The sequence below is a fragment of the Oncorhynchus masou genome, chromosome 9, assembly GCF_036934945.1.
Source record: "Oncorhynchus masou masou isolate Uvic2021 chromosome 9, UVic_Omas_1.1, whole genome shotgun sequence".
Classification (NCBI taxonomy): domain Eukaryota; kingdom Metazoa; phylum Chordata; class Actinopteri; order Salmoniformes; family Salmonidae; genus Oncorhynchus; species Oncorhynchus masou.
In genome coordinates, this window is record NC_088220.1 from 14,850,810 (window position 1) to 14,875,131 (window position 24,322).

Genomic DNA, 24,322 nt, shown 5'->3' on the forward strand with positions numbered 1-24,322 from the left:
GTGGTGTCCCGACTTCCTAGTTAATTAAAGTTACATGATTAGTTTAATCGCGTAATTAAATTACACACAGAGAATTGATTTGATAATATACAGTCTTCACATTTAATGATAGTCAAAGCTACGACAGCTTAAATCAGGTCATTGAACGTAGGAGAATCAAAAACTGAAGTGTAAAGTGAAAAGGAAAAATATTCTCTGTATTTGCAAAGAAAACCAACATTTAATGAAGACCAATGTTTCAGGAAGGGGCCTGTAGTAATCTTCTAGGATTGTGATTTGGTGCTCAACTACTGCAGGACTAGTATCACACTGGACAAGTCAGATCTCCTACCTTCACCCCGCTGAGCTGTCCGTCCCCGTCATACTCATAGCGATACTGTGTTGTGTTGGCGTATGGTCCAATCTTCAGCTCTCGCTTCACCACCCGACCCATACTGTCGTACTGCACCGTCATCCAGTACATCAGGGACCTGAAGATCTCGTACTGCACCTCCTTGATGCGCCCGTGGGTGTCGAAGTGCTTGCTGAGGGTCATCACAGCCGTGGTTATGATCTGGTTGATGTCATAGTAGATCACACCAAACTTCCCAAAGTGTTCCACCTGGATCCAAGACAACAGTCAAGAGTTAAGTCAAATATTGTACAGAGGGTCTGGGTCCCACTTTAACTGGATAGTCCAGTAGAGATGATTTATGCTTAGTCTATCAACTGTAACTGACATCCTGCAATGGGTTGGATTGGGTTGTGGCTGGAGTTAGGTTTGGGTTTGAGTTGTTGCTGGAGCTAGGGTTTAGGGTTTGGGTTGTGGCTGGAGCTATGTTTAGGGTGGTGGCTAGAGCTGGAGCTAGTGTTAGGGTTGGGGCTGGAGCTAGGGTTAGGGGTTGTGGCTGGAGCTAGGGTTAGGGGTTGTGGCTGGAGCTGGAGCTGGAGCTAGGGTTAAGGTTGTGGCTGGAGCTGGAGCTGGGTTAGGGTTGTGGCTGGAGCTAGGGTTAGGGTTGTGGCTGGAGCTGGAGCTAGGGTTAGGGTTGGAGCTGGCTGGAGCTGGAGCTAGGTTAGGGGTTGTGGCTGGAGCTAGGGTTAGGGTTGTGGCTAGCTAGGTGGCTGGAGCTAGGGTTAGTTGGCTGGAGCTAGGGTTAGGGGTTGTTGCTGGAGCTAGGGTTAGGGTTGTTGCTGGAGCTAGGGTTAGGGGTTGTGGCTGGAGCTGGGGTTAGGGTTGTGGCTGGAGCTAGGGTTAGGGTTGTTGCTGGAGCTAGGGTTAGGGTTAGGGTTGTGGCTGGAGCTGGAGCTAGGATTAGGGTTGTGGCTGGAGCTGGAGCTGGAGCTAGGGTTAGGGTTGTGGCTGGAGCTAGGGTTAGGGGTTGTGGCTGGAGCTAGGGTTAGGGTTGTTGCTGGAGCTAGGGTTAGGGGTTGTGGCTGGAGCTGGAGCTAGGGTTAGGGTTGTGGCTTGGAGCTAGGGTTAGGGTTGTGGCTGGAGCTAGGGTTAGGGTTGTGGCTGGAGCTGGAGCTGGGTTAGGGTTGTGGCTGGAGCTATGGTTAGGGGTTTGGCTGGAGCTTTAGGGTTGGCTGGAGTTGAGCTGGAGCTAGGGTTGTGGCTGGAGCTAGGGTTAGGGTTGCGGCTGGAGCTAGGTTTACAGTTGAGCGTGGAGCTATGGTTAGTTTGGATTGTGGCTGGAGTTGAGGGCTAGGGTTAAGGGTTAGGGTTGAACCAGGATGTTGACATTAAGCTAGGTTTAGGGTTAGGGGTTGAGGTTAGGTTTGAGGCTAGGGTTAGGGTTGAACCAGGATGTGGACATGAAGCTAGGTTTAGGGTTAGTGTTGAGGGTTGGGGTTGAAGCTAGGGTTAGGGCTGTGGTTGGAACTAGGATTAGGGTTAGTAGTATAGTTTTCTACCCACCTTTCCAGAGATCTCGTCATAGCGGTAGAGGTCCACAGGCAGAGGAGTCTCACTGATGACTGGCTTCATACTAGCGATACGGAAGCTGTTGTCATGGTAAGTGTAGTCAAACCTAGCATTCACCATCCCTTCCTCACTGAACCGGTAGATCTGCTTGTCAATCAACGGACCCATCTTACGGTAACGTATCGTACAGGAGAACCCGCCGCTCTGTAAGTTCACCATCTTCAGCACTCCAGCTGTCTCGTCGTAACCGAACGTCACCACGGTGCTGTCGTAGAGGATCTCAGCTAGCTTGACCAGCTTGCCGTACTTGTAGAGGACACGTCGGCCGGTGCCGAAGTAGTGGGTGGCCTGGGGGCGGCCGTCTTCGCTGAAGTCGTGGATGATGGAGGCGTTGCTCTCCGGAGGGTTGTAGGTGTTGCGGATGTAACCGATAGAGACGTGGGTGGACATGGTGTGGCGAGCTACACTAGGCATGGTGACGGCTGTGACTCGCCCCGAGGCGTCAAACTCAAATATGTACTGTCTCTGGCTCTGCAGGAGAAGGACCATGGACTGGAGAGAGAGAAGGAGGGAGAGAGGAGGGAGAGAAGGAGGGAGAGAAGGAGGGAGAGAAGGAGGGAGAGAGAAGGGAGAGAAGGAGGGAGAGGGGGAGGGAGAAGGGGGAGAGAGGAGGAGAGGGAGAGAGAGGGAGAGAAGGAGGGAGAGAGGAGGGAGAGAGAGAGAGAGGAGGGAGAGAAGGAGGGAGAGAGGAGGGAGAGAAGGAGGGAGAGAGAAGGGAGAGAATGAGGGAGAGAAGGAGGGAGAGAAGGAGAGAGGAGGGAGAGGAGGAGGGAGAGGAGGAGGGAGAGAGGAGAGAGCGGAGGAGGGAGAGAAGGAGGGAGAGAAGGAGGGAGAGAAGGAGGGAGAGAGGAGAGAGCGAAGGAGGGAGAGAGGAGGGAGAGAAGGAGGGAGAGGGAACATAAGTCATCATCATCACCAATAACATCATTTTATGAACTTTTCACTTCTCTCAACCAGCCTGTTTTTACTATCCCTGGTACAGTTGCTATGATGCACTCACCCTATCCAGGTGGCTGTAGCTCCACACAGATGATAACAACAGTACCAGTAACAGTACCAGTAACAGTATCGGTAAAAGTACCAATAACAGTACCAGTAACAGTAAAAGTACTAATAACAGTACCAGTAAAAGTACAGATAACAGTACCAGTACCAGTAACAGTACCAGTAAAAGTACCGATAACAGTAACAGTACCAGTAAAAGTACTGATAACAGTAAAAGGTACCAGTAACAGTAACAGTACCAGTACCAGTAACAGTATCAGTAAAAGTACCAATAACAGTACCAGTAAAAGTACCGATAACAGTAACAGTACCAGTAACAGTAGAAGTACCAGTAACAGTACCAGTACCAGTAACACTACCAGTACCAGTAAAAGTACCAATAACAGTAACAGTACTTGTCTGAGTAACAGTACCAGTACCAGTAACAGTAATAGTACCAGTAACAGTATCAGTAAAAGTACCAATAACAGTACCAGTAACGGTAACAGTACCAGTAACATTAACAGTACCAATAACAGTACCAGTAAAATTACTGATAACAGTAGCAGTACCAGTAAAAGTACCAGACAGTGCTATGTCCTCACCTTATCCAGATAACTATAGCTCCACACCTTTCCATCTATGAATGACCGTGACAGAATACGTCCCTGAGGGTCAAACTCTGTCCTCTCGCTCATACTGCCCCTCTGCAGCCCCACCAGCTGACCCGTGGTTGAGTATGACACATTCACCACCGCCAGGCTGCTGCTAGGCAACCACATGGCGGGACGGCCCTGCGTGTCGTACATGATGCGGAGCGTGAACTTGCGGTGGTCATCGTAGATCTTCTCTGTCCGAGTGTTGCGGTCAAAGTCGATGGAGAGGAGGTTACGACCATGTGCCTGGAGGAAGATAGATAGTGATGAAAGGGAAAGCCCCCATTGAATGGACAAAAATGAATGGCAACATATTGCCATTGGACGAAACATATACATGATTGCAAATACCACTTAAATGGACCGCAGTTCATTCAAAGCTTATGTGTCATACAGCAAAAATCCCAAAGAGTGAGAGCGTGCTCCACCGTAAATGTTCATATTGCAAATGAACATAAAGTCAAGACCCAAGGGTCAATTATTATTTATTTTTTTCAAAAAGTACAACTTCTTCAAAAAAGTGCTTTCTGGACCGTTTTTCGAAATCTTTTTGATTTTTTTTGTCAATAATACATATATAACAACCATATGAACATACCTTTATCTTATTTTATTGAGTTATATGTTTTGTCCATTTGTAATATACTATCATAGGAAGTCCAATGTCAGTGAACCATGGCCAAATGGCATAAGGAATGTCCAAATGCCATATATAAGTATTGAAAGTGCCAAATCAGGATGTTATGTCCATTTGCCATATATGATCATAGTCATAAGTCGGTTTCCAAACCCAACAGTCAGTGAACCATGTCCAAATGGCATAAGAAATATCCAAATGCCATATATAAGCATTGAAAGTGCCAAATCAGGATGTTATGTCCATTTGCCATATATGATAATAGGAAGTCAGTTTCCGAACCCAAGTGAACCATGTCCAAATGGCATTTATACTGACCAAATGATATATATCACTATGTTAAGCCTTGAATCAACATAGAAGGTCTATTTGTCATGTTTTATGAGAGAGAAGTGGGACTCTGTCGTTTTTAAAAGATTTTTTGAAAAACGTCCAAAATGACCAGGGGTGCCCTCTATTGGTTAGGCATGGGTGGGGGGTGCTCCCTTCTTGGCCATGGACCCATTGCACCCCCTAAAGTTATTAAAAACCATTTAAAAAATGTGCTCCTGGTAACCCGTTCCAATCACCAGGTGCACAGCTGTCAATTTACAATGTCTTACAATGGGCATTTACCATCATAAATTTGACATGCTCTAATATACTGCAAAATACCCAATTGACTGGCCTGTTAAACTCGGGATGGCCGGGCAGTGATAGTGGTTCCTATCCATCGCTCGTTGGTGTTGATTTCAGCGTGTCAATTTGGTGATGGTTTATCACTGTTTAAACTTATTGCAAATGTACTGTCTGTTTGCAATGTGTTTCAATGGGCATTTACCATCACGAATTTGGCATGCTCTAGTATACTGCAGAAATGCCCAATTGACTGGCCCATTGAACTTGGGATGGCTGGGCAGTGATAGTGGTCCTCTCCATCGCTTGTTGTGTTACTCCATCCTTGCTGTGTGTGTGTGTGTGTGTGAGTGAGTTTTTCTTGATGGGAGAAATTACTGATTTACAGTTCATGAGCATTGCCTAATCACACATATGCTGTCTTGGAAAGATATTACCTTTTTAACCCTTTAAAACAGCCCCCATTGCCCCAATTTAAGGCACTTCCGGTTGGCACAGGAAGCTGAATTGACATTGTATGATTTCTTGTAAATTACGATAGATAGGCTGTTTTTTCCCCTGACACTGTAGGTTCACGTACTTTGACGTGAAGCGGTCAAATTAGCGGTCAAATTAGCACTCTATGACCGTTTTTGACCTTTAATCCCAGAAAATGGGCCTTAACTCAAAAAGTGTTGAGGCCTCGACATCATCTTGTTTCTGGGCTAACAGCCCATTTGGACAAACCTGTGCTCACAGAGTTTTGTCTTCAAAGTCTTTTCTGTTTAGGAGAAATGGCCATGTCACTGGTGATGTTTTGTCCATTTGCGATAAGCAGCCACTCGCCATCTGGTGGAATATTCCCGAACAGCGGAAAAATGACCAAAATTAAAAAAATTAAACGGAAACCAAATGTCCGAGAGACTTCATTCGACGACTTCCCGGAAGATCTGGCCATGGGGCACGGACCGAGGCCATCGGCCTATTTTAAAAGCATACGCGGACATCTAGTAAGGGACCGTACATTTGCAATATGGAGATCCTCATCAATCATACTGCAAATGTCGAAGAGTGCCCTTATGTATGTAATCTCTGTAGCCAGAGTCAGTGATGTCATCTCTGTAGCCAGTCAGTGATGTCATCTCTGTAGCCAGTCAGTGATATCATCTCTGTAGGCAGGTTCAGTGATGTCATCTCTGTAACCAGAGTAGTGATGTCATCTCTGTAGCCATAGTCAGAGATATCATCTCTGTAGCCAGACTCAGTGATGTCATCTCTGTAGACAGCGTCAGTGATGTCATCTCTGTAGCCAGAGTTAGTGATGTCATCTCTACACACAGAGTAAGTGATGTCATCTTTACACAAAGTAACTGATGTCATCGCTACACACAGAGAAAGTGATGTCATCTCTACACATACTGTAGAGTATGTGATGTCATCGCTAATGATTAAATGACACACAGAAAGGAAGCGAGGTCATCTCAGCTCACCCTCAGCTTCCTGCCAAATACAGTGACCTTCCCTTTGGTCTGTTCCTTGCGGAGCCGCCACTCAATGGAGTTGAGTCCGTTGTCTGTGGGTAGTGTGATGTTCCTACGGCCAATAGTAGGACTAACCGATCCGGCCAGGATGTGGGGCTCAGTGTGGAAGCTGATGCCCATCCCATTGGCATACATCACCCGCAGGGTGCCGTTGTTACACAGCTGGTAGCTGTTCCTCACCTGGTCTGTAGGGGGCGATGGGGACAAGGAGAGAGAAGGGAGTTGTCATGTGAGTTGGCTCTTTTACTGGCGTCTTCCTCTGTTATGTCTACATGCTGCAAAAAAGAGAAAGTTGAAGATTAAATTGAAATGGATTTTCGCTGCCCTTCACAAGCAGAACTCTTTCCTTGAAAAAAAAACTAACAATTTATCATATGATTTGTTTGGCAACTTGTCAGCATCATTTCTGATCAGGCAACTTGTCAGCATCATTTCTGATCAGGCAACTTGTCAGCATCATTTCTGATCAGGCAACTTGTCAGTATCATCTCTGATCAGGCAACTTGTCAGCATCATCTCTGATCAGGCAACTTGTCAGCATCATTTCTGATCAGGCAACTTGTCAGTATCATTTCTGATCAGGCAACTTGTCAGCATCCTTTCAGATCAGGCAACTTGTCAGTATCATTTCTGATCAGGGAACTTGTCAGCATCATTTCAGATCAGGCAACTCCACACTCAGAGTGACTCATAATGAAAGTAAATGTGCATCTGGTTTATTGAAGAGTTTGCAAGCTTGGTAAATTAATAATCTGGCACTCTGTCATTTCAGTTTTTTCTATCCCCCACTCAAACACTCAAAAACCATGTTCCCCTTTAACTGTGCGTGTGCATGAGCGCAATAGCCCCTAGACTGCCGTACAGAATAAATACTGTATCAACCCACGGAGAGAAGAACGAGATTGAACTTCACTCAACTTTCTAGAGTTTTCCCTGTTAGTTAACTCTATCACGTCTCATGTAATGTAGGCCTACATTGAACACCACACATTGGCAGCTATTGTAGGCTGAATGATAGAACAGCTATTTCTCTGGTAAAACCTCTTTGGGCTAGGGGGCAGTATTTTGACGTCTGGGGAGGATTGGTAGATTTGGATAGAAAACACTGATATGAACTGATATGGCAGGCAAAAACCCAAGGACAAACCATCCCCCCGCCAAAAAAAGTATAGCCTACCATTGTTTCCAATGTCTGTCATGTTTATTATGAGATGAAAAGCTCCCAGATTGCAGTTCCTAGGGCTTCCAATATATGTCAACAGTGTTTAGAAAGAGTTTCAGCCTTGATTTTGGAAAAATGAGCTAGAATTTGTAGTTTTTCTAAGTGGCTCCCATTTTGGCTGTAGTGTTTTCATGCGCATGGATGAGAGCGCGTTCTTTGTTGTTTATCTCCGGTAAAGACAATAACAATTCTCCGTCTTAAATTTTATAGTTTATTTTTGTATTAGGATACCTGAGGTTTGATTATAAACGTTGTTTGACTTGTTTGGATAAGTTTATTGGTAATGTTTTGGGGGATTCATTTTTATATGCATTTTGAAGGAGGGAAACTGGTGGATTATACAATGAAGCGCGCCAGTTAAACTGAGTTTTTGGGGATATAAAGAAGGACATTATCGAACAAAACGACCATTTGTGATGTAGTTGGGACCTTTTGGATTGCCAACAGAAGAAGATTTTCAAAGGTAAGGCATTTATTATATCGCTAATTTGTGGCACACCTCAGGCAATGCTTTTGTATCAGCTGTCCTCATTTCTGATCCAGTGGCTGGATTAACAAGAATTTTGATGTATGGCACTTGTATTTTCATGAATGTTAAATATTTATATTTCTGTCATTTGAATTTCGCGCTTTACAATTTCACCGGATGTTGTCGAGGTGGATCGCTAGCTGAATGCCTGCGCAAGAAAGCTTAAAATGTTATGGGATGTATTTGGTGGTCGGCATTATGATCAAATAGCCACAATAGCCGACTTGACCACTGTTAAGCAGGTACAGCCTCCGTGTTCATAGTAAATGCACTCTGGAAATTGCACAGAATCTTCACAAAATTCCTGAAATTTGGTCAGTGCTGAGAAAAATTAGAGGGAACATTGCTCTTAAACATAGAGTCAGAAGTTTACAAACACCTTAGTCACATTTAAACATTTCTTGTTATGTCTGTTCCTGTCTTTCTCTTGATTCTCATTCTGCTGGTCAGGTTACTTGTCTCTCATTCAGCTGTTCTACATCTGCCCTCAGGCTTTCACTTTCACACCTGTTCTCTCTTCCCCCTGATTAGGCAACTTGTTCCTGCTAGCATCATTTGTGTTTTTTGATGCAGAAGGTCTCGTTTGCTTCCACCTTGTCCTGTCCTGTCGGAGTCTGCCTGGCTGAAGCATCCTGCACTATACTAAATTCTTTTTGTTCCCCTGACAACGGGAAGAGGATTGTCAGCATCATTTTCTTAAAGAACTCTGTTTTCTGTTAAAACTTGTCTTCAAGTTCATAACAGAAGAATCACCAAGAATGGACCCAGCGGCTCAGGCAACTTCCAGGGAGCGATCAGCAGACATGAGGAGGAATTCTGATCAGGGAACCTGGCCAGTCATCACAAGACAGGTTCACCAATCAGGCAACTTGTCAGCTCCGGAGCCCAGGATCAGCCGTGTCAGGGGAACTGAGTGCCAGCTCATTCCTCACTCAGTGTGATCAGGCAACTTGTCAGCATCATTTCTGGACGGGCGCGTGAGTGGGGCACGGCAGTCTGGGAGGCGAGGGCTGAGTGTATTAACCAGTATCAGAACTTTAAGGAGATGATACGGGTTTTTGACCGTTCTGTTTTTGGCGAGGAGGCTTCCAGGGCCCTGTCTTCCCTATGTCAGAATAGATCCAGGGATTATTCTATTGTTTCGCATCATTTCTAGACTGGAGGGAACTTTGTCGCTCGTTTTCTGGAGCTCCACGTCGAGGTTAAGGATGAGATCAGGTTCCTTCCAACTCCTTAATAGCTCATTCGCATGAGCGACGGTTTGATCTTCGTCGCATCATTTCTCCGTTGCTCCCCTCTCCACATCACTGCCACCTGCCGCTTCACTGCCACCCTCCTCCGCCGGCTCGGATGCTGAGCCTATGCAGCTGGGGGTATTCGCATCTCGGCCAAGGAGAGGGAACGGAGAATCACCAATCGCCTCTGTCTCTACTGCGGCTCCGCTGGTCATTTTGTCACCTCATGTCCAGTAAAAGCCAGAGCTCATCAGTAAGAGGAGGGCTACTGGTGAGCGCAACTACTCAGGCCTCTCCTTCTGGATCACGCACTACCTTTCCGGTCCATCTCCGCTGGCCCGGTTCATCTGCTTCCTTGCCTTGATAGACTCTGGGGCGGAGGGCTGTTTTAAAGACCTTAACATGATATTCCTCTCAGACAGTTAGGGGAGCCCAGGGCCTTGTTCATTTCATGGTTTCTTCCCCAAGATTCAGCGTCCCCTTTAACCCTCACTGTCTCTGGTAATCATAGCGAAACCATTTCATTTTTCGTTCACCTTTTAACTGTTGTTTTGGGTCATCCCTGGCTAGTGCGCCATAACCCTTCTATTAATTGGTCTAGTAATACTATCCTATCCTGGAATGTTTCTTGTCATGTAACCTGTTTAATGTCTGCTATCCCTCCTGTTTCCTCTGAGGAGAAGACAGGGGTGCCGGAGATTCACGAACGGTGTTCAGTCGTTCAAGGCCACTTCTCTAGATGACTTTTCTCCTTCCGTTAGATTAACTCTGTCGGCTCCCGAACGTAAGGCTCTCGAGGATTATTTGTCGGTTTCGCTACATTGAACCATAGTCTCCTCCTCCTCCCCCGCCGGAGCGGGACAGAAGAAGGACGGGTCCCTGCGCCCATGCTGGATTATCGAGGCTGAATGATAGAACAGTTAAGAATCTATTTCCTCTGGTCTTCAGCCTTTTGGGATCCTGCAGGGAGCCAGGTTTTTCACCAAATTGGACCTTCGTAACGCCTACCATCTCGTGCGCATCAGGGAGGGGGACGAGTGGAAGACTTTTGCGTTTTTTGACGTCTGGGGGGAACATCCGTTAGGGCACTTTGAATACCGGGTTCTTCCTATGAACTGATAACGCTCCAGCTGTCTTTCAGGCACTAAACGACCCAGAGACATGCTGAACATTTTTGTTTTCGTTTACATGGACGATATCCTGATTTTTTCACCGTCTCTCTCGATTCATGTTCAGCAGTGCGATCCTCCAGCGCCTTTTGGAGAACTGTCTTTATGTGAAGGCTGAGAAGTGCACTTTTCATGCCACCTCTGTCCCTGTTTATTATGAGGGCATTAAATGGATCCCGCTAAGGTCCAGGCTGTCATTGATTGGCCCGTTCCTAAGTCACGCGTCGAGCTGCAGCGCTTTCTGGGCTTCCAATTTCTACCGTCGTTTCATCCGTAATTTCGGTCAGGTGGCAGCTCCTCTCACAGCCCTTACTTCTGTTAAGACGTGCTTTAAGTGGTCCGTTTCCGCCCAGGGAGCTTTTGATCTTCTTAAGAATGTTTAGAATCCGCACCTTTCTTGTTACACCTGACATCTCTAGATTTGTGTTGAAAAATGAGAGGTGGGCGTGGGAGCCATTCTTTCTCAGTTTTTCTAAGTGGCTCCCATCGCTTTGGCTGATGTTGGTAATCGCGAACTTTCCGCTTAGCCCTAGGCGAATGGCGATGGAGAGCGACCGTTCCTTTGTCGTTTGGACTGACCATAGGAACCTTGAGTAAAGACAAAACAATTCAGGCTCGTTGGGCTCTGTTTTTCGCTCGTTTCGAATTTTTATAGTTTATTTCTTCTTCAGTTCTTCTGAGGTCTCCACCGGATATTCTCCCTGAGGGGCGTGTTGTCGGGTTGATTTGTTATAAACTGTTGGGGTTTGAAGCACTCGCTTCCGTTTGGATAACCTTCTGTTGGTACTCGTCCGTTCTTCAGTGGGCCCACTCTGCCATTTTTATATGCATTTTGAAGGCCCAGGGAAACTGGTCGGATTATAAATCTGGGAACTCTCCTCCTGCCGGCCGTCTCAGACCGCTTCCCATTCCCTCTCGACCGTGGTCTCACATCGCTTTAGATTTTAAACTGAGCGGGGAAGACAGTTATTCTTACGGGTCGATAGATTCTCTAAGGCGGCTCATTTCATTCCTCTCGAAAGCTCCCTTCTGCTAAGGAGACGGCTCAGATCATTATCGAAATGTTTTCAAATTCATGGCCTTCCGTCCGTCTGACGACGTTTCCGACAGAGGTCCGGATTGCCAATTTTGGAGAAGAAGATTTTCAAAGGTAAGGCATTTATTATAGTCTTTCTTTTCGTAACCCTTTTGGCACACCTGCCTGGCTGAAAACAACTGTTTTTCATGCTTTCCCCTGTGTAGCCTCGGGTAGCGCTGTCCATCTCAGATAATCGCATGGGCTTTTGTCCAGCGTTCGCGCACCTAAAGCCAGTGGCGCAGACTGGATTAACAAGAATTTTGATCAGAGAGTATGGCTCACTTGTACCTTTTAAGACAGCTTCTCGCAAGAATGTTAAATATTTCTCATTAATCTGTCATTTGAATTTCGTCGCGTTCACCCGGTTTCATGTCTCCTGTGGATGTTGCGCCCCGCTCGTCCCTCCCCCCATCCTTGTGGACCCATCTACAGGGTTCTAGATTTTGGAATGCGCCCTCGGGGCCGAAAGGTTAAAATGTTATGGGATGTATTTGGGAGAGGAGTGGTTCCCTCTCGGGACATTGGACCGTGATCGATGATTTCCTCCGCCCGCCAGGTTTCCTCCTCGAGTGCGCCAGGAGGCGCTTGAGTGGGGGGTACCATGTCTTGTTATGTCTGTTCCTGTCCTTTCTCTTGATTCTCTCTCTCTGCTGGTCTTTTTAGGTTACCTTCTCTGTCATTCCTCAGCTGTTCTACATCTGCCCTAACTAGCTCTTTCACTCTTCACACCTGTTCCTGATTAATTTCTTTCTCTGTTCCTGCTACTTTCAGGGTCTGATTCTTGTTTGTGTTTTTTGAAAAGCAAGCTTAGAGTCTGCCTGGCTGAACATTGCACTTAAACATAGAGTTTATGAATTCCTTATTTTCATTAAAGAACTCTGTTTTCTGTTAAAACCGCTTTTGGGTCTTCACTCAAGTTCATAACAGTTTTTCACAATTCCAGACATTTAATCCCAGTAAGAATTCGCTGTTTTAAGTCAGTTAGGAACACCAGTTTAATTTAAAAATGTGAAATATGTGTAGAGATAATTATTTATTTCAGCTTTTATTTCTTTCATCACATTCCCAGTGGGTCAGAAGTTGACATACACTCAATTAGTATTTGGAAGCGTTGCCTTTAAATTGTTTAACTTGGGTCAAACGTTTCGGGTAGCCTCCACAAGCTTCTCACAGTAAGTTGGGTGGATTTTGGCCCATTCCTCCTGACAGAGCTGGTGTAACTGAGTCAGGTTTGTAGGTCTCCTTGCTCGCACACACTTTTTCAGTTCTGCCCACACATTTTCTATAGGATTGAGGTCAGGGCTTTGTGATTACCATTTTGCCACAACTTTGGGGGTAGGCTCGGGGTCATTGTCCATTTGGAAGACCCATTTGCGACCAAGCTTTAACTGATGTCTTGAGATGTTGTTCAATATATCCACATCATTTTCCATCCTCATGAAGCCATCTATTGTATTCTTTTGTGTGACGTGCACCAGTCCCTCCTGCAGCAAAGCACCCCCACAACATGATGCTGCCACCCCCTGTGCTTCATGGTTGGGATGGTGTTCTTTGGCTTGCAAGCCTCCCCCTTTTTCCTCCAAACATAATGATGGTCATTATGGCCAAACGGTTCTATTTTTGTTTCATCAGACCAGAGGACATTTCTCCAAAAAGTACGATCTTTGTCCCCATGTAGTCTGGCATTTTTATGGCTGTTTGGAGCAGGGGATTCTTCATTGTGAGAGGCCTTTCAGGTTCTGTCAATATAGGACTCGTTTTTACTGTGGATCTGGATACTTTTGTACCTGTTTCCTCCAGCATCTTCACAAGGTCCTTTGCTGTTGTTCTGGGATTGATTTGCACTTTTCGCTACAAAGTAAGTTCATCTCAAGGAGACAGAACTCGTCTCCTTCCTGATCGTTATGACGGCTGCGTGGTCCGATGGTGTTTATACTTGCGTACTATTGTTTGTACAGATGAACATGGTACCGTCATGCGTTTGGAAATTGCTCCCAAGGATGAAGCAGACTTGTGGAGGTCTACAACTTTTTTTTCTGAGGTCTTGGCTGATTTCTTCTGATTTTCCCATGATGTCAAGCAAAGAGGCACTGAGTTTGAAGGTAGGCCTTGAAATACATCCACAGGTACACCTCCAATTGACTCAAATGATGTCAATTAGCCTATCAGAAGATTCTAAAGCCACAACATAATTTCTGGAATTTTCCAAGCTGTTTAAAGGCCCAGTCAACTTAATGTATGTACACTTCTGACCCACTGGAATTGTGATACTGTGAATTATAAGTGAAATAATCTTTCTGTAAACAATTGTTGAAAAATTGACCTTTGTCTTGCACAAAGTAGATGTCCTAACCGACTTGCCAAAACTATAGTTTGCTAACAAGAAATTTGTGGAGTGGTTGAAAATCGAGTTTTAATGAGTCCAACCTAAGTGTACGTAAATTTCCGACTTCAACTGTATAAAGAAATCTAAACAGTGTCTGATCTGGTGTAGCCACCGACAGGGTGATTGAGGGTCCGTTCTTCTTCTCTATCGGAGGCACAAAAAGGAACAGCGTGATGACAACGTTGTGATTGAAGATAAGATAACAGTGATTCTCCGCCGACGCAAAGGAAGAGCCTTTTATTTCATTTACCAATGGCAGGGGATCACACACACGCACACACACGCACACGCACACGCACACACACACACACATTTGCGCACGCACGTGGAAATTCATGTGCACGCACATGCACTCACGCACGCAAACACACACACAGTGGCTTTGAGCCTCCATCACCATAAACGACAGTAATCCATAAAGCCAATTTGTTATAAACCTCCAGGCAGCGTTTTACCAACACTTCAAACACACAGAGATGGCTTTCTGTCGACTCTGCAGTAGACTACCCTCTCAATATCAGAAAAATCTCTTTGTAATAAAAACACAGAGAGAGAGAGCGGTGGCGAGGAAGAGAGAGACAGAGAGAGATGGGAGTAAAGCAAGCTTTCAAAACCAGCACAGCAGACCAGAACACTGTGCTGTAATACACCCAACACACACACAGAGACACAGAGACACAGAGACACAGAGACACAGACAGACAGACAGACAGACAGACAGACAGATAGACACACAGACACACAGACACACAGACAGAGAGAGAGACAGAGGCCTTAGATAACTTTTGCTGTTCCCGATAGATTAATAAGTTCTTGATATCATGCCATCCATTATACTCCGTTCCATCCGTTATTGTGAGCCATCCTCCCCTCAGCAGCCTCCACTGAGGTGTGTGTATGTCCCACCTTGCACCACGGTGTATGAGGCCTCCACAGAGGACAGGTTGGTGATAACGGTGACGTCATCGTCTCTGCTGGAGCTCTCTATGTCAATGTTGATGGAACGTTCTATCTCCCGGTGCAGACTGGTCACCATGCCAGTAGGATAGGTTACGTTGGTCAGACGACCCTCACTGTCATACCTGGAGAGGACATATAGAGGTTACTTCTCACTGTCATACCTGGAGGAGACATATAGAGGTTACTTCTCACTGTCATACCTGGAGGAGACATATAGAGGTTACTTCTCACTGTCATACCTGGAGGAGAAATACAGAGGTTACTTCTCACTGTCATACCTGGAGGAGGGAGACATATACAGGTTACCTCTCACAGTCATACCTGGAGGAGAGATACAGAGGTTACTTCTCACTGTCATACCTGGAGGAGGGAGACATATAAAGGTTACTTCTCACTGTCATACCTGGAGGAGAGACATACAGTATAGAGGTTACTTCTCACTGTCATACCTGGAGGAGAGACATACAGTATAGAGGTTACTTCTCACTGTCATACCTGGAGGAGGTAGACATATAGGTTACTTCTCACTGTCATACCTGGAGGAGAGACATACAGTATAGAGTTTACTTCTCACTGTCATACCTGGAGGAGAGATATATAGAGGTTACTTCTCACTGTCATACCTAGAGGAGAGATATATAGAGGTTACTTCTCACTGTCATATCTGGAGGAGAGACATATAGAGGTTACTTCTCATTGTCATACCTGGAGGAGAGAGACATATACATGTATATAGGTTACTTCTCACTGTCATACCTGGAGGAGAGTCATATAGAGGTTACTTCTCACTGTCAAATCTAGAGGAGAGATATATAGATGTTACTTCTCACTGTCATACCTAGAGGAGAGATATATAGAGGTTACTTCTCACTGTCATACCTAGAGGAGAGATATATAGAGGTTACTTCTCACTGTCATACCTGGAGGAGGGACATATAGAGGTTACTTCTCACTGTCATACCTGGAGGAGAGATACAGAGGTTACTTCTCACTGTCATACCTGGAGGAGGGAGACATATAGAGGTTACTTCTCACTGTCATACCTGGAGGAGGGAGACATATAGAGGTTACTTCTCACTGTCATACCTGGAGGAGGTAGACATATAGAGGTTACTTCTCACTGTCAAACCTGGAGGAGGGAGACATATAGAGGTTACTTCTCACTGTCATACCTGGAGGAGGTAGACATATAGAGGTTACTTCTCACTGTCAAACCTGGAGGAGGGACACATATAGAGGTTACTTCTCACTGTCAAACCTGGAGGAGGGAGACATATAGAGGTTACTTCTCACTGTCAAACCTGGAGGAGGTAGACATATAGAGGTTACTTCTCACTGTCAAACCTGGAGGAGGTAAACATATAGAGGTTACTTCTCACTGTCAAACCTGGAGGAGGTAGACATATAGAGGTTACTTCTCACTGTCAAACCTGGAGGAGGTAGACATATAGAGGTTACTTCTCACTGTCAAACCTGGAGGAGGTAGACATATAGAGGTTACTTCTCACTGTCATACCTGGAGGAGGTAGACATATAGAGGTTACTTCTCACTGTCAAACCTGGAGGAGGTAGACATATAGAGGTTACTTCTCACTGTCATACCTGGAGGAGGTAGACATATAGAGGTTACTTCTCACTGTCAAACCTGGATGAGGTAGACATATAGAGGTTACTTCTCACTGTCAAACCTGGAGGAGGTAGACATATAGAGGTTACTTCTCACTGTCAAACCTGGAGGAGGTAGACATATAGAGGTTACTTCTCACTGTCAAATCTGGAGGAGGTAGACATAGAGGTTACTTCTCACTGTCATACCTGGAGGAGAGATACAAATATAAATTACTTCTCACTGTCCAATCTGAGAAGATGGGGACAACTAGTGACAAAATGTAGTTATTCAATCATTGCATCCACACTGCTCACGTGCATCTGCGTAGCCAGGCGCTAAAGTAGAACTTGGTTCTATTTGTGACGCTTGATGAGCTGCATGTCCCGCCTCTCCCATCTCCTCATTGGTTTTAGGAGCATATACCACGTGGGTGATTGAATGATGAACTGAGGTCCACACTCCAGTCCAGTTGGTGGTGGTAATGCACCTTAGTTGGTTGCCAACCACCATATAAAGCACACAGAAGAAGAAGACCAAAGGAGGAGAGACTGCTAGAAACAACCTCGTTTTACCCTTTTATCTGTGGATTAATTGTCGGAGTATCGGACCTTGTGCATTTCAGGTAAAATTAAAACCCAATGTTTATTTTCCAGGACAAATTAGCTATCAACAGCAAGCTAGCTCTCCTCTCCTCTCCTCTCCTCTCCTCTCCTCTCCTCTCCTCTCCTCTCCTCTCCTCTCCTCTCCTCTCCTCTCCTCTCCTCTCACAGCTTACAGAGACGAATAGCTGGTCTCTGTGGATTTCTCTCAACATGGCAGATATCAGAACAGAAAAACTGTGTGTGTGTGTGTGTGTGTGTGTGTGTGTGTGTGTGTGTGTGTGTGTGTGTGTGTGTGTGTGTGTGTGTGTGTGTGTGTGTGTGTGTGTGCAGTGACAAAAGCAAACCACTCTGGACCTCTAACATCTGTCAGTTCTGTGAGCTCTGACTGAAGCAAACTCGAGGGTGCAGTGACATAAGTTAACTCCAGGGGGCAGCAGTGGGCTGTGAACAAATCCTAGCTGCAGTAGCTGTGTGCTTGTCAATGCAGCTATGAGACCCTGAGTTCCGCTGTAGTTTCCCACCCCCACATCCCACTCACTGGTAGAAGGTGGTCCATCCGGTCTCGTCAGCCTTGGTGGCCAGTAGTCCTGTACTCCCAGAGTACCCCAGTAGGGCCACCTCCTGTCCCTGGGCTGAGACACTCTTCAGTCCCCCAGCAGGGTCCAAACCCAGGGTCACCACCTGGTTCTCTGGCAGTAACACCAGTCTGAGTAGGCCAGAACTCCCCCCCTGGCCCAGACCCTCCCTTCTCACCCTGACAGTGTTGTTGCAGTTGTCCACTACCGTGGCTAGCTCTCTGTCCGGCCCGTAGGTGAAGTTATATAATGGTTCTCCCGTGACCAGACTCACGGTCTGTAGATGTTGACCGTCACCATTGAACACATATAGCTCCTGTTCCCGTGGAGACGCAACTTCGTATTGTCCCATCATCGATCCTGATCCTGAGGCGGATGGCCCGGGCCGATTGGCTCGCACGGCTCTGATGCGTATGTTGTTAAGATCGGCGATGAAGAGTGTTCCGTCGGGTGAGACGGCGAGCGAGGCGGGGCAGTTGAGGCCGGCATCGGGCGCGTAGCCGTCATCGCCATGGAAACAGTTGCAGTTAACGTCATTCTTGCAGTCGCAGTCCGACGAGGTGCCGGCTAGCAGAGAGATCTCACCGTTAGTGGACACCTGAGTAAGAGAAGAAAGAGAGGAAAGACAGCTTTTAGAATAGAGATGGAGGAAAGACAGCGTTTAGAATAGAGATGGAGGAAAGACAGCTTTTAGAATAGAGATGGAGGAAAGACAGCTTTTAGAATAGAGATGGAGGAAAGACAGCTTTTAGAATAGAGATGGAGGAAAGACAGCTTTTAGAATAGAGATGGAGGAAAGACAGCTTTTAGAATAGAGATGGAGGAAAGACAGCTTTTAGAATAGAGATGGAGGAAAGACAGCTTTTAGAATAGAGATGGAGCAAAGACAGCTTTTAGAATAGAGATGGAGGAAAGACAGCTTTTAGAATAGAGATGGAGGAAAGGAAAGTGAAGTTTCAAGTTTTAATTTCACGTATAGTGAAATGCCTTGCAAGCTCTAAACCCAACAAAGCAGTAAGGTGAAGTTACTGTGTTTAATGTAAAATAAACCTGTGTTGTCGTACCTGTCTGACGCGGTTGATTTTCTTCTCGTCCGTCTCAGCGATGTAGAGAACTCCGGTGTGAGACAGGGCGATGGCTGTCGCGCTCTCCAACGCAGCATGGATGGCAAGCTTACTCAGGCTGTAGTCTATACCTGGAACCTGACAATGCATGGGCCGCCCTGCTATGATGCTCACCTGGGGGGCGATAATGTGATGCTATTTTAGGTAATAATACACATACAGTGCCTTGCGAAAGGATTCGGCCCCCTTGAACTTTGCGACCTTTTGCCACATTTCAGGCTTCAAACATGAAGATATAAAACTGTATTTTTTTGTGAAGAATCAACAACAAGTGGGACACAATCATGAAGTGGAACGACATTTATTGGACATTTCAAACTTTTTTAACAAATCAAAAACTGAAAAATTGGGCGTGCAAAATTATTCAGCCCCCTTAAGTTAATACTTTGTAGCGCCACCTTTTGCTACGATTACAGCTGTAAATCGCTTGGGGTATGTCTCTATCAGTTTTGCACATCAAGAGACTGAATTTTTTTCCCATTCCTCCTTGCAAAACAGCTCGAGCTCAGTGAGGTTGGATGGAGAGCATTTGTGAACAGCAGTTTTCAGTTCTTTCCACAGATTCTCGATTGGATTCAGGTCTGGACTTTGACTTGGCCATTCTAACACCTGGATATGTTTATTTTTGAACCATTCCATTGTAGATTTTGCTTTATGTTTTGGATCATTGTCTTGTTGGAAGACAAATCTCCGTCCCAGTCTCAGGTCTTTTGCAGACTCCATCAGGTTTTCTTCCAGAATGGTCCTGTATTTGGCTCCATCCCATCTTCCCATCAATTTTAACCATCTTCCCTGTCCCTGCTGAAGAAAAGCAGGCCCAAACCATGATGCTGCCACCACCATGTTTGACAGTGGGGATGGTGTGGTCAGGGTGATGGGCTGTGTTGCTTTTACGCCAAACATAACGTTTTGCATTGTTGCCAAAAAGTTCAATTTTGGTTTCATCTGACCAGAGCACCTTCTTCCACATGTTTGGTGTGTCTCCCAGGTGGCTTGTGGCAAACTTTAAACAACACTTTTTTATGGATATCTTTAAGAAATGGCTTTCTTCTTGCCACTCTTCCATAAAGGCCAGATTTGTGCAATATACGACTGATTGTTGTCCTATGGACAGAGTCTCCCACCTCAGCTGTAGATCTCTGCAGTTCATCCAGAGTGATCATGGGCCTCTTGGCTTCATCTCTGATCAGTCTTCTCCTTGTATGAGCTGAAAGTTTAGAGGGACAGCCAGGTCTTGGTAGATTTGCAGTGGTCTGATACTCCTTCCATTTCAATATTACATTTACATTTACATTACATTTAAGCTTGCACAGTGCTCCTTGGGATGTTTAAATCATTAAGCTTGGTATTCCTTGAAATCTTTTTGTATCCAAATCCGGCTTTAAACTTCTTCACAACAGTATCTCGGACCTGCCTGGTGTGTTCCTTGTTCTTCATGATGCTCTCTGCGATTTTAACGGACCTCTGAGACTATCACAGTGCAGGTGCATTTATACGGAGACTTGATTACACACAGGTGGATTGTATTTATCATCATTAGTCATTTAGGTCAACATTGGATCATTCAGAGATCCTCACTGAACTTCTGGAGAGAGTTTGCTGCACTGAAAGTAAAGGGGCTGAATAATTTTGCACGCCCAATTTTTCCGTTTTTGATTTGTTAAAAAAGTTTGAAATATCCAATAAATGTTGTTCCACTTCATGATTGTGTCCCACTTGTTGTTGATTCTTCACAAAAAAATACAGTTTTATATCTTTATGTTTGAAGCCTGAAATGTGGCAAAAGGTCGCAAAGTTCAAGGGGGCCGAATACTTTCGCAATATATATGGTGATGACTGATTATATAGTGATAACTGATTATATATTAATAACTGATTATATATTAATAACTGATTATATATTAATAACTGATTATACATATGGTGATAACTGATTATATATTAATAACTGATTATATAGTGATAACTGATGATATATTAATAACTGATCATATAGTGATAACTGATTATATATTAATAACTGATCATATAGTGATAACTGATTATATAGTGATAACTGATTATATATATGGTGATACCTGATTATATAATAATAACTGATCATTTAGTGATAACTGATTATATAGTGATAACTGATTATATATGGTGATAACTGATTATATATATGGTGATAACTGATTATATAGTGATAACTGATTATATATTAATAACTGATTATATAGTGATAACTGATGATATATTAATAACTGATCATATAGTGATAACTGATTATATATTAATAACTGATCATTTAGTGCTAACTGATTATATAGTGATAACTGATTATATATATAGTGATAACTGATTATATATTAATAACTGATCATTTAGTGATAACTGATCATATAGTGATAACTGATTATATATATGGTGATAAATGATTACATACATGGTGATAACTGATTATATATTAATAACTGATTATATATTAATAACTGATTATATATATGGTAATAACTGATTATATAGTGATAACTGATTATATAGTGATAACTGATAATATATTAATAACTGATTATATATATGGTGATAACTGATTATATATTAATAACTGATTATATATATGGTGATAACTGATTATATATTAATAACTGGTTATATAGTGATAACTGATGATATATTAATAACTGATCATATAGTGATAACTGATTATATATTAATAACAGATCATATAGTGATAACAGATTATATAGTGATAACTGATTATATATTAATAACTGATTATATATTAATAACTGATTATATATTAATAACTGATTATATATATGGTGATAACTGATTATATGTTAATAACTGATTATATAGTGATAACTGATGATATATTAATAACTGATCATATAGTGATAACTGATTATATATTAATAACTGATCATATAGTGATAACTGATTATATATATGGTAATAACTGATTATATAGTGATAACTGATTATATATATGGTAATAACTGATTATATAGTGATAACTGATTATATATATGGTAATAACTGATTATACAGTGATAACTGATTATATATATATGGTGATAACTGATTATATAGTAATAACTGATTATATGGGGTCGGTTGTTTATATTACGATAGTTGCTTAGTCACAATAATTGCTTATATGGCGATAATTGATATAGAACGAAGCTCACTTGGTGGTTCTCAGTGATGCGCAGGATGACGTTGTTCTCCAGGACGTACAGAGAGTTATCCATGGGGTTTACTGCCAGGTCTGTGGGCCACTCCAGACGCACCTGATAAACACAACAACAAACAGATCCAGGGTTGATCACCAAAGAGACATGACTAATATTTTCAAAGTTTTACAGGAGACAGAAAACAAAGCCTTGGTTGATAGCGTTCATCGCATGTAACCCAGACCAGGTTGTTTTAAACCCCACAAGTTGAAATGGACACTTGCGTCTTTTTGGTTCCAACAAAATCAAGACCCTCTCTCCCTACCTACCTGGCTGACGTCCATGCTAGCGTCACAGCTGAGTGGTCGTACTGCGGTCAGGTCGTTGGCGCCAAGTAGAGTGGAGATGATCCCGTTTTGGTCAACCTTACGGATCATAGTGGCGTCTACAAAATACACCAGACCATTCTGATCCACAGCAATACCTGGAGAAACACACACACACTGCATCAGACCATTCTGATCCACAGCAATACCTGGAGAAACACACACACACTGCATCAGACCATTCTGATCCACAGCAATACCTGGAGAAACACACACACACTGCATCAGACCATTCTGATCCACAGCAACACCTAGAGAAACACACACACACACACACACACACACACACACACACACACACACACACACACACACACACACACACACACACACACACACACACACACACACACACACACACACACACACACACTCTTCATCAGACCATTCTGATCCACAGCAATACCTGGAGAAACACACACACACTGCTTCAGACCATTCTGATCCACAGCAATACCTAGAGAAACACACACAGACAGACAGACAGACAGACAGACAGACAGACAGACAGACGCACACACGCACACACACACACTTCATCAGGCCATTCTTATCCACATAAATACCTGGAGAAACACACACACACACACACACACACACACACACACACACACACACACACACACACACACACACACACACACACACACACACACACACACACACACACACACACACACACACTCACACTCACACACACACAATACCTGGGAGGTGGAAGGAGAAGTTTTTACAATTTAAGTTTTAATTGGCCTTAATATGTGAGTGGGTATAAAATAAATACATTTGGCCAATAAATGTTATTTTATAAGATGCAGCAACTTGATAATCAGTAACTTATCTCAGGATGATGAGTTGTATTGACCTTGTAATTAATGTGTAGCATTTGTCGACCTTGTAGCATTAGTTTACAAAGTCCCCCGCAGGTAACTTTAGTCTGTCTACTTACAGTTTCTGTTTGCCAGGAAAGAGATATATTATATATTCATCTCCTCTTCCCACCCATCAGCTTCGTGTCAGTGGTGTCACTCTGGCCATTGAGGGCAGGCAGACACACACACAGATAAATAGACAGTTGTGTCTGCTCTCGAGCACACCACCGTAAATATAATTCTCCCAGAAAGACTGATGTACACACAGGCAGACAGAGAGACAGACTGATGTACAGACAGACAGACACAGACAGGCAGACAGACAGAGACAGACAGACAGGCTGACAGAGAGACAGACATACAGACTATTCTACACACAGACAGTCAGACAGACAGAGACAGACAGGAAGACAGCGAGACAGACTGATGTACAGGTAGACAGACTGATAGACAGACCTTTGGTAGGAGAATACGAGAGGGAGGCAGAGAGGAAGAGACAGACAGAGAGCTGGAGGGATAGGAAGAGACAGACAGAGAGCTGGAGGGATAGGAAGAGACAGACAGAGAGCTGGAGGGATAGGAAGAGACAGACAGAGAGCTGGAGGGATAGGAAGAGACAGACAGAGAGCTGGAGGGATAGGAAGAGACAGACAGAGAGCTGGAGGGAGAGGAAGAGACAGACAGAGAGCTGGAGGGATAGGAAGAGACAGACAGAGAGCTGGAGGGATAGGAAGAGACAGACAGAGAGCTGGAGGGATAGGAAGAGACAGACAGAGAGCTGGAGGGATAGGAAGAGACAGACAGAGAGGGGCCAGTGACAGAGAGCTGGAGGGTTAGGAAGAGACAGACAGAGAGCTGGAGGGATAGGAAGAGACAGACAGAGAGCTGGAGGGATAGGATAGGAAGAGACAGACAGAGAGCTGGAGGGATAGGAAGAGACAGACAGAGAGCTGGAGGGAAGAGACAGACAGAGAGCTGGAGGGATAGGAAGAGACAGACAGAGAGCTGGAGGGAGGGAAGAGGAAGAGAGCTGGAGATAGGA

General features: G+C 44.4%; 1 protein-coding gene across 1 annotated transcript in view; it reads right to left on the bottom strand.

Moving 5' to 3' along the window:
* LOC135544954 (teneurin-2-like) overlaps positions 1–24,322 on the bottom strand; it is a 314,923-nt gene that overhangs the window by 7,650 nt on the left and 282,951 nt on the right. The window contains exons 23-31 of the mRNA XM_064972642.1: positions 22,352–22,506; positions 22,038–22,139; positions 18,802–18,975; positions 17,701–18,335; positions 14,898–15,073; positions 6,322–6,557; positions 3,550–3,846; positions 1,895–2,452; positions 332–601 (exon numbers count right to left, since the gene is read on the bottom strand). Of these exons, the coding sequence (XP_064828714.1) occupies positions 332–601; positions 1,895–2,452; positions 3,550–3,846; positions 6,322–6,557; positions 14,898–15,073; positions 17,701–18,335; positions 18,802–18,975; positions 22,038–22,139; positions 22,352–22,506 (2,603 nt within the window). The remainder of the gene's footprint in view (positions 1–331; positions 602–1,894; positions 2,453–3,549; positions 3,847–6,321; positions 6,558–14,897; positions 15,074–17,700; positions 18,336–18,801; positions 18,976–22,037; positions 22,140–22,351; positions 22,507–24,322) is intronic.